This window comes from Myotis brandtii, unplaced genomic scaffold (assembly GCF_000412655.1).
Source record: "Myotis brandtii unplaced genomic scaffold, ASM41265v1 scaffold630, whole genome shotgun sequence".
NCBI classification, from domain to species: Eukaryota; Metazoa; Chordata; class Mammalia; order Chiroptera; family Vespertilionidae; genus Myotis; species Myotis brandtii.
Genome location: NW_005370412.1, coordinates 3,248,993 through 3,263,558, shown reverse-complemented (window position 1 = coordinate 3,263,558; position 14,566 = coordinate 3,248,993). Strand labels below are relative to the sequence as shown.

The following is a 14,566-nucleotide window of genomic DNA, read 5'->3' as shown; positions in this document are numbered from 1 at the left end:
TCTCCCCCTCGTCCCTGCCCACAGCATCCTTCTTTGCACAATGTCAGGCCTCTGCTTATCACATCTGGGCATGCGTGCATGGTCAAAGACAACCTCGGGCTCCTATTTTACAGCAGGCTCGGAGGCGATGAAAGGTGGAGTCTAAGCCGCTTGGCAATAGCTTGCTCTGAACGCTGCAGATAAAACAGCTGCAGAGAACCCTTTGAGAAGCTCACCTTGATGAGTTCCCCCAACAGCACAGGGTGACTGCTCTCTCCCTGGCTAAGGAGGGCCGTGCCCACAGCTTCACAGTAATGCAAGGCCTGGGACGCAAGGCCGTAATCTGCCAGCCGGGAAGCATAAAGGAGTTTATATACCTGCAAAGAGGAACAGGGCCAATGAATTCTCTACCCAGGCAGGGATGGAAAGAAAGAAATGAAGAAAAGACTTCTTGGAAGTCAACTGCCTGCCAGATTCCTCAAACTCTGGCATCTAACTATCAAAGAGGGCCCGTGCCATGGGGGCTTTCTGTCTGCGCATGGGCCCAAGTCCAAGCGCAGCCTGCAGCTCCTAGACAAAGGGATGAAGTCATATCCACTCAGTCTCCCCAGGCCCTGGTCACCATGGAAATGCAGCCCGCATCCCTGGAGAGCCTAGTGAACATGGGGCACAGGACCAGGTGCCAGGGGGACATACACCAGAAGAAAAGATGGCTCTGGTGCAGGGGCTTAACGCCAGACAAACGTAGGTTCACATTCACAGAAACATGTACAACAGGGCGAGATGGAGCATGAGGGCTTGGGAAACAGACAGGCCCAAGTTCACATCCCAGCTCCATGCTGGGTGTGGAACACTGGCTACCCACCTCTCTGTGCCTCCGTTTCCTCACTACAAGATGGGAATAATACTACCTACCCGTTGGTTGTCATAACGATTAAATGAGATAATCCATGTAAAGTACTTAGAACAAATGATGTGCAAGAGATGTGAGCCCATAACTCTGAACCTCAGTTTCCTCTTCTGTGAAATGGGGGTCATCACACCGGTCTCACGGAATTACAAATAACACATGAAAAGCATAATAGCCCAGTGCCAGGCATGTAGAACGCATTCACCAGAACTGGCTAATCTCATTACTATCAGCCCCGCGATAACCAGAGGCGGCTGATTCAAGAAGGGAGCAAGAGACTAGAGGCCTGCACCCCAAGGAGCTGGACAAGGCGAGTCTGTGGGAAAACTCTGAAAGAAGATACTAATAGGGCCATTTTCCTGTATATAGTAATTCATTCATTTTGCAGGTTTTTGTTTGTGTTCCATGTGGTGGGGTGTGTATGTGTGTGTCACTTCTGGGCCACTCGAGCCGGCACTGAAGGAGGCTTTATGAATTGAAAGTGACAGCAGGGCATCAAGCAGAGAAGTTGAGAAGAGAGGTTAGAGCCTGTGAAGGACAGCGCCACCCGCACAGCTGAAGTCCTGGGTGGAAGAAAGGAGGGTGGGGGCTGAGGACAGAACAGGGAGGAATTTGCAGAGTTAGAGCAGGAGGAGTGGAGAGAGGTCAGAGAAGCAGGCCAGCAGGAGAGGGAGCAGAGCCTGCAGCCCCTCTGCTCCCCAGAGTGGGGCCTTTATGCCCACCCCGTGCAGGGTGGCTGTGGGCCCAGGACAAGGGAGAGAGCGCTGCGCAGCCAGGACCCAGGCAGGGTTCTCACCTGCCAGGAGCCAGGCGGGAGCCTCCAGCAGAGGCCACTGCCGCCTTTAGTTTCATATCTTAAAATGCAGACGTTTAGGGGACCTAGAAAGAAACCCTAATCCTTCCCACACCCAAGCTAAGGAGGAAAAGGTGGTAGGTGACTTAGCCCAGCTAGTATGTGCCAAAGAGCAGAGCTAAAGACCCAGCTGCCCGCAGCCGCTGCCACAGCCCCGGTGCTGGCCCTGGGGGGTCAGTTACCTGGAAAGAAGGGATGAAGGACTCGGGGCGGCCCAGCATCTGGCAGTACTCGAAGATTTCTGTCCTCTGGATAGCCTCAGTGGTTGCAAATTTCAAAAACTCTTGACTAAAACCAGGGAATAATAATAAAAGAGATTGAGGTGGAGAGCGGGGGAGGAATTCGAATCCTAGTAGATGGCTGAACACCAGCTGCACTCATCCTGGCAGGGGGTCTGTCCTGGCCAGGAAAGAGAGCCAGGCCTCCAGAGTGAAGGCTTTTTCTCCTCCGTTCCAGGGGAAAGAAAAGAACACTGCCCTGCACCAGCCCTCGGGAAGGGATGGGGTGCACACTGTGGGGAGAGGGGGGGCCTCTGCCCTCATTGCTAGAGGGTCCCTAAGGCAGGCTGCTCTCCCTCCCAGCAGGGCGGGGCACTGCGTCCTCCTCTGAAACACGCTGAGAGCTCACCTGGGTGCCCTGCAAGCCTAGGATGTGCACCTGTCACAGGCCACTCCCAGCCTGAGCCACAGGGCACCAAAGGGGGAGCCATGTGACACTCCGGGAGCACCAAACAGAGACGCATGGCAGAGAATGGGGAGACTGCTGAGCCAAAACCCAGTGACGGTCCCTACACTGGATGTTCACTCAGCCAGGGAGGAAGCCGGCTGGGTGACTGTGACCAGAGTCCCTAGTGCCACAAATCTCTCCCTCAGCAGCTCACCAGTCTCCAGGGCCATCCCTGGGTTTACGACTCTATCTCCGGCATTTCCTGGTATAATACAAATATAGCAGGGAGGCAGATTAACCCGCACACTCTTACTGTCACGTTTGGCAAAGATGGGCTTCTCTGACAAGCTAACCATGTGCTATCGGAGACCAGGGCCTTGAGAGAGCAGGCAATAAGACGGGTGTTTCTACAGTTGTAGGCAGTTTGGTACAGCACAGTCTGGATTCCAAGTCCAACTTGACCCCACACCAGCTGTGCTATCTTAGACAAGTTGCTTAACCTCTCTGTGTCTTGGTTTCCCTCCTCTATAAAGTGAAGATAAAAAAATAGTGGTTCTCAACCTCTGGCCCTTTAAATACAGTCCCTCATGTTGTGACCCAATCATAAAATTATTTTCGTTGCTACTTCATAACTGTAATGTTGTTACTGTTATGAATCGTAATGTAAATATGATATGCAGGATGGTCTTAGGCGACCCCTGTGAAAGGGTTGTTCAACCGCCAAAGGGATCGCGACCCACAGGTTGAGAACCACTGCTAGAAGGTCCATTTGTAACGATGGAAGGAAATAATGCAAATAAATTGACTGGCACAAATAAATATCCTGGTAAGAGCTCAGGATACCTTAATTATTACAGGGGCAGGAGAAAAGAGGTCCAGAACGTGGAGGACTGCTAGGGGGCAAACTGGCATTTTTGTTCTTTTACTCATTGTCTAGGCTAGGGGATTATTAAAGTCCTCCTATGTGAAAAGCCTAATGTTACAGCCAACAGAGAACAAGTGAAAAGTGGAACTTCGAGTAGCTTGTGCACCAAATCAGTAGCTTGTGCGCCAAGTCAGGGGTGTAGGAATTAAACATCAACTTCTTCCACTTTCCAGTTTTGCCTAGGGCGGCCTAACACACAGCTGCAAGGTGCTCACATTAACATTTTATAAGAAACAGTCCCTGGTCGTGGACCCAGGGCGCCACCACGTGGCCGGCGGTGCACAATACAACACAAGGGCACCCGTTCCCACCAAAGGCCACCTGGTGGTGTGAGGCGGCACCCACTGGGCATCTCCTTGCCCAGACCCGTGCAGAAAACAACCCCAGAGGACGGGACCGGTGGTAGCTGAAATTCACACAAGAAAATGGAGGCATGAAACCCACCAAGGGCTAAATCAATGCCCCAGAAAACATCCTTCCTGTTTCCTTTGCCCCGGAAGATCACATACCTGTGGCTGCTGCCCAGCAGGGCCAGATGGTCCGTCTTCACCGTGTAGTAGCCGAAGGGCACGTGAGCCATGAGGTAGCAGAAGTGAGCTGCCTCCACCAGCCCCTTCCCAGCTGCAGGAGGAGGGAAAGCCCCAGTCATGAACACGCCCACGTGGGCACCCATCACGGGTGGGATGGAGATGTGAAGAGTGGCTCAGAGGCCAGAGGGAGAAGCCTCACAGACCCCAAACCCCACTCCGTCCCTCTCCCACCACATTTATGGCTGCAGACATTATATTGTAATTTCTTCAGCCACAATAAGGCACTGTTTCACGTCCCTCCTAATGGATTTTTTATTAGGAATTTTCTAAATATTTTTGTCCTTCCTGAGGGTGAAAAGCAAGTTGACATGCCTACACCTGAGCTGGAACAGTTCCATTGAGAGGGACAGTTTTTAAATCAGGCTTCCTGGGGCACTAATGCAGTCCCTGCTAAAATCAAACAATACCAGCCTTTTCTCAGGGCTCATAAAAATCACATTAATACCAAATTGTTCCCAGGTTTAAAATGTTCTACTACCTCAAAACTGAGTTAATTCAAGTAGGTAAAGTACCCAGGGAGGCACCTGGCACCCAAGAAGGACTCAACAAATGTCAGGTTCCCTTTGTACCCAGCTGTGGAGTGACCTGCCATCTGGGTTGGCACAACCTTACACAAAGCTATTTTACGTTTCACAGAGTTGCACAGAGAGAACCATGATTTCTCCATGTCCTGCCCCTTGACCAAATCTGAGAGCCACTGATCCGAAACGTTCAATAGTCCTTAAGCGTTTATAAGGCCACATTCACAGGAAGAGGATAGAAATAAAGACTCCACAATTACCCAGGGTGGTTCAGGCACAAATAGAATTTCCTGTCTGGTTGAGCTGGATCACTGCAGGACTAGCTGCTACAGGAGGCCACATGCCTCATGTCCTAGCTCATCCTCAGGGGAGTCTGACCAGAGATAGAAGGTCCCCTGCTGAGAGGAGCCTCCTACAGCTGCAGAACTTCTGGGAAACAGAGAAGACAGAAGGACACTCCTTTCCCCGAAGTTTCTGTCCCCAAAACACTGAGGCTCCTGGGTCAAAGGCAAGTTGAGGTATACACTTGGGCCCCACACAGAACCCAAGAACCCGAGCACAGGTGTGCTGGGCCTGGGGCCACCCTAGAGGAGAGGAGGAGGACGGTGCCGACGCCTGCTTACCCAGGGTGTCCCCCATGGTGACGATCGCACGCTGGTGCAGCTCCGGGTCCCCACCCTGATTCGACAGAATCACAGCCAAGTGAGGCCTCCAGTCTCCCCACTGCTTGTCCCCACAACACTGAAAAGCAGCGGGAAAAAAATGAAGGTTTATTCAATAAAGTAGCGCTGGCCAGAATGGAGGTAAAGGAGGTTGTTGTCTATGTCCTGGTTTGGAAGAGTTCAGGGAACACCCACCACACTGCCTGCAATACTGCCATTTGTTGATTTCAAGATCCCCTTTTAAAGAGCAAAACCCTGAGGAGGATGGATAGGCAGACAGGCAGATACATATACATACAGAAAGACATACCTGGGGATAAGATAGATAAATGACTTTATTAATCACTAATTTTCAAATTTCTTCCTGGTGTCCCCAGGCCCCAATAGCTAGGGACAAAATGAAAATAAAACCCTGATGCTTCAGTGGGAGAAGGAAGACCAAACACCCTGGGCTCACGAGGAGAAGAGTCCACATTAGCCTGTTAGAAGTCAGGGGGACACTGGGCTCCTTAATACCTTACAAAGAGCTAATACTTCCTGGTTTTACAAAGCCCTCTCACATACGTCACCTTATTTAATCTTCGCAGCAACCCTATGAAATCTAATTTCCATCTGCACTTGGAGAATGAAAAACCCAAGGCAAGTGGCCCAGCCCCATTCATTCCCAGTTGAGGGCTGTGCCTGGCCCGCTCCGGTGACAATGCAGGAGCAGATCTCCACCAGGAGGCAGTAAAGTATAAACAAAGATGTGGAAGTAGGACGAAGCCCCACACAAATGGTGCTTTTCCTACCCTCTGGCCCCGGGCCACCCTTCTCCTGGATGAAGGGGAATTTCAGGGCAGGAAACATCAATGAAGAAACAACATAATGTCAAAGAAATAACATGGGCCCAGGATTCAACTGGACTCCTGCCTCTTACTAGCTGTGTGACCTTGAGCAAGTTTCTCAATGTGATTAAACCTTTGTTTCCTCTTCTCTTTAATGGAGATCATAATTTCTACCTAAGAGGGTTACTGTTGATATTAAAATCACATGGCTAGGTAAAGCACTTCACACTTGGTTTTCACTTTATAAATTACATGTAGGTATAAACACACACGCATACACACACACACACACACACACACCAAAGAAAAGAGGTGCTGTGCAGAACAGCCTAACTTCCGACTGTTACATAGAGCGGGTGGAGCAGGAGATTGACAGTAATAGCTAAGATGAGGAGGTCAAAACAATTCACAATTACTTGGTCTTTGTAATTATCCCAAGGAACAAAAGAAGCTTTAGCCGACTCCATTTTATAGTTACTGTTTATCTGGGCAATGCAGTGTGAATGAGAATGAAGATAATAATAAGTCGCAATCCTAATAGCAGTTCTCACTTATTACACTCGGACCACGAGCCATGCCCTGTGCTAAGCATTTCTCCTGGGAACAACCCCATGCTTTGGGTGCTATTATATCCCCATCTTCACTTGTGAACCAGGCTCTTTCTTGCTGGAACTAAAGAAACAAACACAACAAAACAAAAGCCTTTGCTAAAAATAACAAAAACTTAGAAGTCATTTTTCTGTCTCCTCCACAAGTGATTTTTAAAAGTCACTGTAAAGTAGATCTGTGGAGAGAGAGAGAGAGAGAGAGAGAGAGAGAGAGAGAGAACACAAATACTGATTAACTAACTTCAATAAGTCAAGCATGATGGTTGATGTGTTCAGATAGTCTCTCTCCTTTAATTTCCACAATAACACTATTGGTTAGGCATCAAAATGCCCACAAACATGAGAAGCGGAGGCTCTGAGATTAAGGAACAAGGTCAAGTTCACACGGCAGGAAGGGGCAGCGGCTAGGTTAGTCTGTGCGAGAAGCCCACGCTTGTGCTTTCCGGGGGTCGTGCCTTTTCCCCACTACACCGCTCCTCACAAGTAACTAAGGTCTAGTTTTTACTGGATGCTGTGAGGCCAAGAAACTCTCCAACACTGAGATCAAATACGGCCCTGGCACATCGCCTCTGACTCCCCAGTTTTCTCACCTAAAAGTAGGGAACATGTAGCTAACTCTGCCATTGCCCTGAGCCACGGGGCCGTACACTGACCGCATCATTTCCTGCGTTTTACGCCATGATGCAATCTCACTGCAGAGCGCAGGCATTCGGCTGAATTGGGAGGCGGACTCTGTGTTCCAGTGTAACCAGTTGGCTTGATGATGGGGCACATAAGTCATCATTTCCCTTTCCTTTGTGTGGAGTTGTGCACACGCAATAAGAAAAACCAAAAAGCAAAAGCGTGAGGCCCATTTTCATCAACGCTAGGTGTCGGCAGAAACGCCAACCTCAAAATACAAGCAAAGGCTGCCAAGTGATGGCGAGTGAACAGAGGTGCATTCAGGAGGAAGCAGGCAGAACACAGGGGGAGAGGATCCCAGCCACCTCCACTGGCTGAGGAGCAGCGCAGGCCACACAGACATTCACAGGAAACACCAGGAGATGCGGGCAGCGCCAGGTGCCTGGAATAGGGCCCTAGTCCCTCCCAGCACGAACCTCCCACAAATAACTGGGCCAGGGAAGGCTCGACTCCTGTAAAGCAACAAGCACAAAGTCTGCACAAACATGCTGCAAAGATAAAGGGCGAGAAGTAACATAAAAAACAAATGGAAGGTCAAAAGCACATTCACCAGAAAAAAATAAAATGTTATAAAACAAAGATTGTCACCAAATATTGTCTCATGAATTTAAGTAAAATAAAGTGATGAAACAACTTCTGAGAAGCAAGGGCCTAAAGCTCAGTTCTGAGTGCTCAGGGAAGAAGTGGTGGGAACAGGAGGAGGTAACATGTGACCTGCAGAGCTCAGGGAGGAAGTGGGAGAAAAACCAAAGAAATGAGGACCAAAATGAAAAGGACATAAAAACTAAAAGACACTGATGAAAACACAATCAGGGACGTGCAGGGTAGAAATTATAGGAGAAAAAAAAAGAAATGAAACAAATAATAAAGTTTTTTAAAGAGAAAATTATATACAGGGGTGGGCAAAAATAGGTTTACAGTGGTTCGTGTGGAAAAAAAACATGTAGGCTATGATTATTACAATAGCTTTATTAACTTTCACATATTCATAAATGTAAACCTACTTTTGCCCATCCCTGTATACAATCCACATATCTATAGTTCACCTATATATGAAATGTGTATAAATGGAGTTCCTGAAAAGAAAATCAAAATAACAGAACAAAACAAATACTGAAGGATATAATTCAAGAAAACTTTTCTGAACTGTAAGATAAGAATTCACATAGTAAAAGAGCATCCTGCATCCCAAGAAAAAAACTGACCGAGACTATCAACCAAGATGTATCCTCATTACTAGACTTCAAACATAAGGAAGGAGTAGCTGGAGCAAAAAGACCTCGTCTCTTAAAATGCAAAAAGCATCCGGCTGGCCTCAGATGTCACCTGAGCCATATCCAACTCTAGACAATGTGTAAATTCTGAGTCCAGCTTTGAAGATCAAGGTGCAATGGAGGAAAAGGAAAGTAGCCGACAGAAGCCTAGAGGACAGTCTCTTGTTATTCACAACAGAGCAGGCAGCTGTGTTAGTGTGGACTGGCAAGGTCTTTGGAATCAGACAGACCTGGGCCCATCCTGACTCCACTGCTCACTAGCTTTGTGACTGTGGGTCCTCTCACACTTCTGTACCTTAGTTTTCACCACTGCAAAACAGGGACAGTCATCCCTACCTCCACACATTAAATGACGTAATTCTCATCAGAGTGCTTAGCACATGGCAAGTGATTAACAAACAATTATCTTGATTTTTAATCTTCAAAGCCATCCCCTGTTCCAGAGCAGCCCCCACCCCCTAAACCCTCGGGGTGCTGGGGTGGTAAAGGGTACCGTGGCTGCTTGTGGGATCCTCCCCGACATGAGCTGGAAGAGGGTCTGCAATGGGTCGTTGAGCGCCAGTGTGCTTGTGAAACTGTGGAGAGAGGTGACCATCAGCAGTGACCAAGCCAAGAGAGCCTTCAACCCGTGGCCAATGAGGAACAGGCCTCGGATACATTTCTATCTGATTGTAGCAGCTTCTTTTGGAACAAGAGTTCCACTGCTTTTCTGCTGTGCTTTTGTCATGCCCACTTTTGGGGGGAGAGTAGGGGGGTGGGAGACAGAATCTTCACTCCACCACACACCCCAGGCAGGTCCCATTGTTGGGGGAGATTGTCTGCACCTTGGCACTGACACCCTAACTCTTGAGCAACCATTTCTGTAGGCCTCTCTCCATCATGGAGATGACCCACCAATGTTTCAAAGGGTCCCTGAGAGCCCTATCAGTTAACCTGCACCTGTTCCCTGTGGGCCCCTCCTTCCCAGCCCCCTCCCCCCCACGGCAGCAGCCCTCCTCCAAGCCCAGCCCACCACTAGCCTGGGTCTGTAGAGCTTTTACTAAGCACTGAATAGCCATTTTCAGTAACCAGAGAGGCGTAGAACAGAGACCAGCAACGGTCATGATGACAAACCAAAGGATGTGCTTAACGGCCATGTGATAAGCTCCACAGCTGAGCTGAGATTTAAGCACACTCAGAAACAGAGATTTTCCGCAATTCACCGGGCACCATGGAAAATCAATGGCCCGAGGCAAAAATCTGCAGCCGAGAGGACGCTACTATGTGGGAGGTGGGACACTGGTTTCCAAAACCCGGAGAAGCACCCCCAGAGCAACGACTTATTTAACAGCGCCCTTGCCTCGCGGGCTCAGAGTACATGTCGCAATGGAGCGTTGGTGCTCTCCACCAGGCCAGCCCCTGAACAGAACGGGGTGCCGTGGGGGTACCAGGCCCTGGGAAGACTGAGGGTCGGTGTAAGGAAGGGACTCCAGGGAGGCCATCGTGCAGAACAGGCTCCCGGGAGTGGGACAGCCTAAGCCACAGACTGAACTTAGAATGTCCATCTTCTTAGCTAACCCTCTGCTCTACAGGAGGCCCGGCCGATTTAAATAAAGTGAAACTAAGAGGGGAGCTTCACAGCTTGAACCAACACTATAAGATGAACATTGTGAGGTGCCGTCCGTCTCACCGTCTGACCCAAGCCTGCTTCTCCTGGGAGGGTCTCTGCCACAGATCTGTCCCATCCATGGAGGCAACGAGAGCCTAAAGGACTATTCAAAAACCTTCCCCAGCACCCCGACACCTACCACCTCCAGTGACCCTGATGCTCTTTTGCTGTTTCATTCGCTTTATTCCAAACTGCTGGCTGTGTACTCACACCTCCATTCCTATCTCATCCTGGTTTGGGCATTTGTCCTGGTCCACCTGGCACCCGGATCTTGGTGTGCTGGCATGATTTCTAACTAAACATACCCCTGCAGTCTTATCAACTCCCACCACCCTAGATGAAGACTTCCTGATCTAATTCCCAGTCCCATAACCCCCTTTCCTACCACAGCTGGTGGTCCTGCTACCTGTATCCCTACCTTCTGCTCAGCACCCATACCTCCATTGCGAGACTAAGCAGCAGACATGTACTAATCCTCAGTCCTAAGGCTCTGTCCGTTAACCTCACATGATCATTTGTATTCCCTCACTGATGGAACTATCTAGAACAGCCCCTCCCAAGGAAGAAGGCTACCACAATATAGAAACCCACTTACTCTGTGGAAATCCTGACTCTGGGAAATATTACTAAAATGTTTTATTCAGCTTGGCAGGTAGAATGTGTCTGCATCCAGATTAGGAGGATCTGGGGAAGAGAAATGCTACATCCAGCTCAGAAAACAGAAACTGGAAAGATGCTTGGAGTGGGGGCTTCTCAATGCATCTTGGATTTCTCCCCACTGTCCCCTGCATTGGGTGGGGGTCACTCTGCTCCACTGGTCTCCACTGCAAGTCCCCAGCTCACCCACTCATGACCCAGTTGTAAGTCCTGGGGTCCATCTTGCTGGACAGGAACAAAGCATGGCCCCACAAGTGGTTCTTCATGGCCCACTCCAAGGCTTCCTGAAAACAAAGCATCACATTGAATGTTTCTCGCTCACCTTCCCCCGTGCTTAGGTACCACTGCCCCCTGAGCACGAAGACTCTTAGAGCCTCAGATGGGAAATGGGCTTTAACTGGCATGTATTTCTCAGTTGTCCCTTTCTCAGCCTCCACTTTGTCAAAATCCATCATGCTGCTTCATTAGCTCCCCCTCAAACACAGCTTCCAGTTAGCCTTATGGCAAGCAAAAGTTACACAATACTTTTATGAACCTGAGCATCAAAAATGAGAAGCACCTCCCCCCCCAGGACTGAGTCTCAAAATAAAACAAGTAGCAAGATGGTACAGTCACCCTCTATATCCAGGGGTTCCGCACCCCCAGATTCAACCAACCTCATACATTACTGGTAGAGCACACTGGTACAACCTCTAACAAGGTGACTTGTCATTATCTACCAAAATTACAAACCATCTACCCTTTGACCCAACACCTCCACATCTAGAAATTTGTCACACCTATACTACATACACAAGGCATATGGCAATGGGTAGTCATTGAGGCATTGTTTGTAACAGCAAAAGACTGGACAGAATCTAAATGTCAATCTATAAGGGTTCAATTAATTATAATTTGTCTATAGAGACCTGTGCAGCCATAAGACATAATGAGGAAGATATGTATATAGTATAAGGAGCAGGGGTCAACAAAATGTAGCTAAATTCAACCCACAAGCTAAGAATCGTTTTTACATTTTTTAAATGAGCGGGGGTGGAAATAAAAGAACAATATTTCATTACACATGAAAATTATATATAAGTCAAATGTCTATGTCCATTAAGTTTTACTGGAGCACAGCCACGCCCACTCATTTACATGCCACCTGTGGCTGCTTTCACAGGAGAGCAGAAGAGGTGGGGGCACCAGTTCCCCATTATATCTTTTTTTATCTTTTGATTTTTTTAAACAAAATTGATTCACATTCATTTTAGTCATGTATTCAAATATTTAAGTTAATTTAAGGCTTTTGTAAAATGTGAGTTTGACTTCAAAATTAAACAAGGCACAAAAATAGGTAAATATGTGAGGTGATGGATTTGTCACTTACTAGTAACTCGATGGGGGGAATCCTTTCACAATGTATACATATATCAAATCACTGCAATGTACACTTTAAATAGCTTACCATTTTATTTATCAAATATAGCTCAATAACAATGTAAAGAAATAATGTAAAAATAACGTTGTCTAATTTACATATCAAAAGAATAAGCAAGACATCACTTCATCTGCTGAAGTAAAGTGTTCAATATTGGCAGGCACACCTCAGATATAGCTGGTGGGGGTACAGCTTGTAAACAAACTTTCCAGAAACTAATTTAGTATATACGTGAAGAACTTTTAAAAAGTGCATGCCCTTCAACCCAGTAATTTCACTTCTAGAAATTTATCCTAAAAAGACTTATGTGACGTGTGCAAATTGTATAATTTATAATGGGTGACAAAATAGTAGATAGCCCACATAGTTGACAATAGTGGATTGGGTAAATAAAATATGATGCCCTCATATGGTGGAATATTGTCCAATCAGTTTTTTTTTACTCATGTAAAATTTTTTTTATTTTTTATTGAATTTATTGGAGTGACATTGGTTAATAAATGTTTCAGGTGTATATTTCTATAATACATCCTCTGTATATTTTATTGTGTGTTCACCACCCCAAGTCAAGTCTCCTTCCATCACCATTTGTCCTCCTTATACTCTCTTCTACCTCCTCCCACTCTATCCAACCATTTTTTAAATGGTACATTTTAATGCCATGAGAGTATTTACTGTAGAAAAAAAAGAAATAATTGTATATATAATTTTATTTTATTTTGAATATATATGCATAGAAAAAATGCTAGAAATAAATATATCAAAACGATAACTGGTGTTACCTTTTAGTGGTAGGATTATGGGTGTTTTTATTTTCTTCTTTGTACCTTCCTGAACTCCAGTGCTATGAAATGAATATATATTCCCCATCTAATTGGAGGGCTGAGTGGTGGGGACAGACAGTGGTTACTTTTGTAAACCAAGCCTGCCGGGGGCGCACTTGCCTTCTTCCTTCCGTAGTAGAGCAGCTTAGTGAATTTCTCCACGATCTGCTCGGGTGTCTCCACACTCGGGGGAATCTCCCCAGTGAGCAGGTTTGGGGTCCCTGAGCTGGGCACTGGCCAGCTGTCATCGGTCAGGTTGATGAGGTTGGCCACCGGGGGCTGCCTCTTGTACTTCTCCAGCTTCTTGCGGTCTTGCATCAGCAGCTCCGCAATGTCAGACCCCACCATGGACTGCAAGGCAAAGAGGGTCATCCTGAGAGAGAAAGAATCCTCTTCGTCCTCGTGGGGGCAGGCCAGGCACGGGAGGGCCTGCCTTCTTCCTGGGGAGGCCAGCACTGGATTGCTGTGTCTCAAACTCAGGTGCCACAAAGGTTATCAGAAATGCGCACACTCTCATAGGAGTATCATCTGGCTGGTGCAGTAACCCAACACCTTCACCACAACCCAGGCCAGTAGAGAAGGGCAAAGTGAAGGTCAGTGCTGGCCAACTGGCACTGACATCTGAGCAATCTGGTTGCTTCTTTACTATTAACTTTTATTATTATGTCATAAGCCAAATCATACTTATCCCAGGAAGGCTTACATTTCAATACAGCCTGCTCCTGCCCACCCATCAGAGGGGTAATACTCACCCCATTCTGTCGACAAAGGAGAACCAACAGTTGCCATAGCAGAGCTGCGTCTCTGCTCCCTGGTGTCTCGGATTGGCGGCTCTGAGCTGCTTTCTGCTGGCAAAACGTCATGATGTCCACCTTGTGGACATCTTCCCTATGGAGAGATTTCAGGGAGCGGAGGGTGAGCGGGCAGACTCTTCCCCATGCAGGACCGTTGGCTCCTCCCATAGTGTGAGGGTGCTGGATGGCCCCAACCAGCCAGGACCAGGACAGGGATAACAAGTCTACAGCTACAGGACAGTTGTTTCTTTGTGGAACAGGAAGAAACTTCAGAGATTCTCGCATATACTCTCTCCATTTTACAGATGAGGAGACTGAGGCCCCGAGACCTGAAATACCTGACTTGGGTAGCAGGCAAGAGCACTCTTTGGAGTCAGACAACCCTGGACTTAAATCTAGCTTGCCACATCTCAGCTGACAAAACTTTCTTATCTCCTCTGAGCCTCAGCTTTTCCCCCTGAGATCAGAATAATTTAAAAAATCTACCTCCATACAAAAAAGAAGTTAGCAAGCTATGTAGCATATACTAAGTGCTCAATAAACAGGCAGTATTATTTGCTTAAGACTATTCAATAAGAGAGAAACCAAGATGGTGGCATAGGTAAACACCGGAGAATGCTGCCTCGCACAACCACTTCAAAAATACAACTAAAAGACGGAACGGACATCATCCAGAACCACAGGAAGGCTGGCTGAGTGGAAGTTCTACAACTAGGAGGAAAGAGAA

At 47.6% G+C, this 14,566-nt stretch overlaps 1 protein-coding gene across 6 annotated transcripts in view; it reads right to left on the bottom strand.

Moving 5' to 3' along the window:
* Positions 1-14,566, bottom strand: part of SEC16B (SEC16 homolog B, endoplasmic reticulum export factor) — a 47,848-nt gene that overhangs the window by 10,874 nt on the left and 22,408 nt on the right. For all 6 annotated transcript variants that reach the window (XM_005880265.2, XM_014528369.1, XM_014528370.1 and 3 more), the window contains 8 exons: positions 13,798-13,933; positions 13,166-13,396; positions 10,988-11,085; positions 8,990-9,071; positions 5,068-5,185; positions 3,843-3,954; positions 1,925-2,030; positions 216-356 (listed from right to left, as the gene is read on the bottom strand). In XM_005880265.2, the coding sequence (XP_005880327.1) occupies positions 216-356; positions 1,925-2,030; positions 3,843-3,954; positions 5,068-5,185; positions 8,990-9,071; positions 10,988-11,085; positions 13,166-13,396; positions 13,798-13,933 (1,024 nt within the window). The remainder of the gene's footprint in view (positions 1-215; positions 357-1,924; positions 2,031-3,842; positions 3,955-5,067; positions 5,186-8,989; positions 9,072-10,987; positions 11,086-13,165; positions 13,397-13,797; positions 13,934-14,566) is intronic.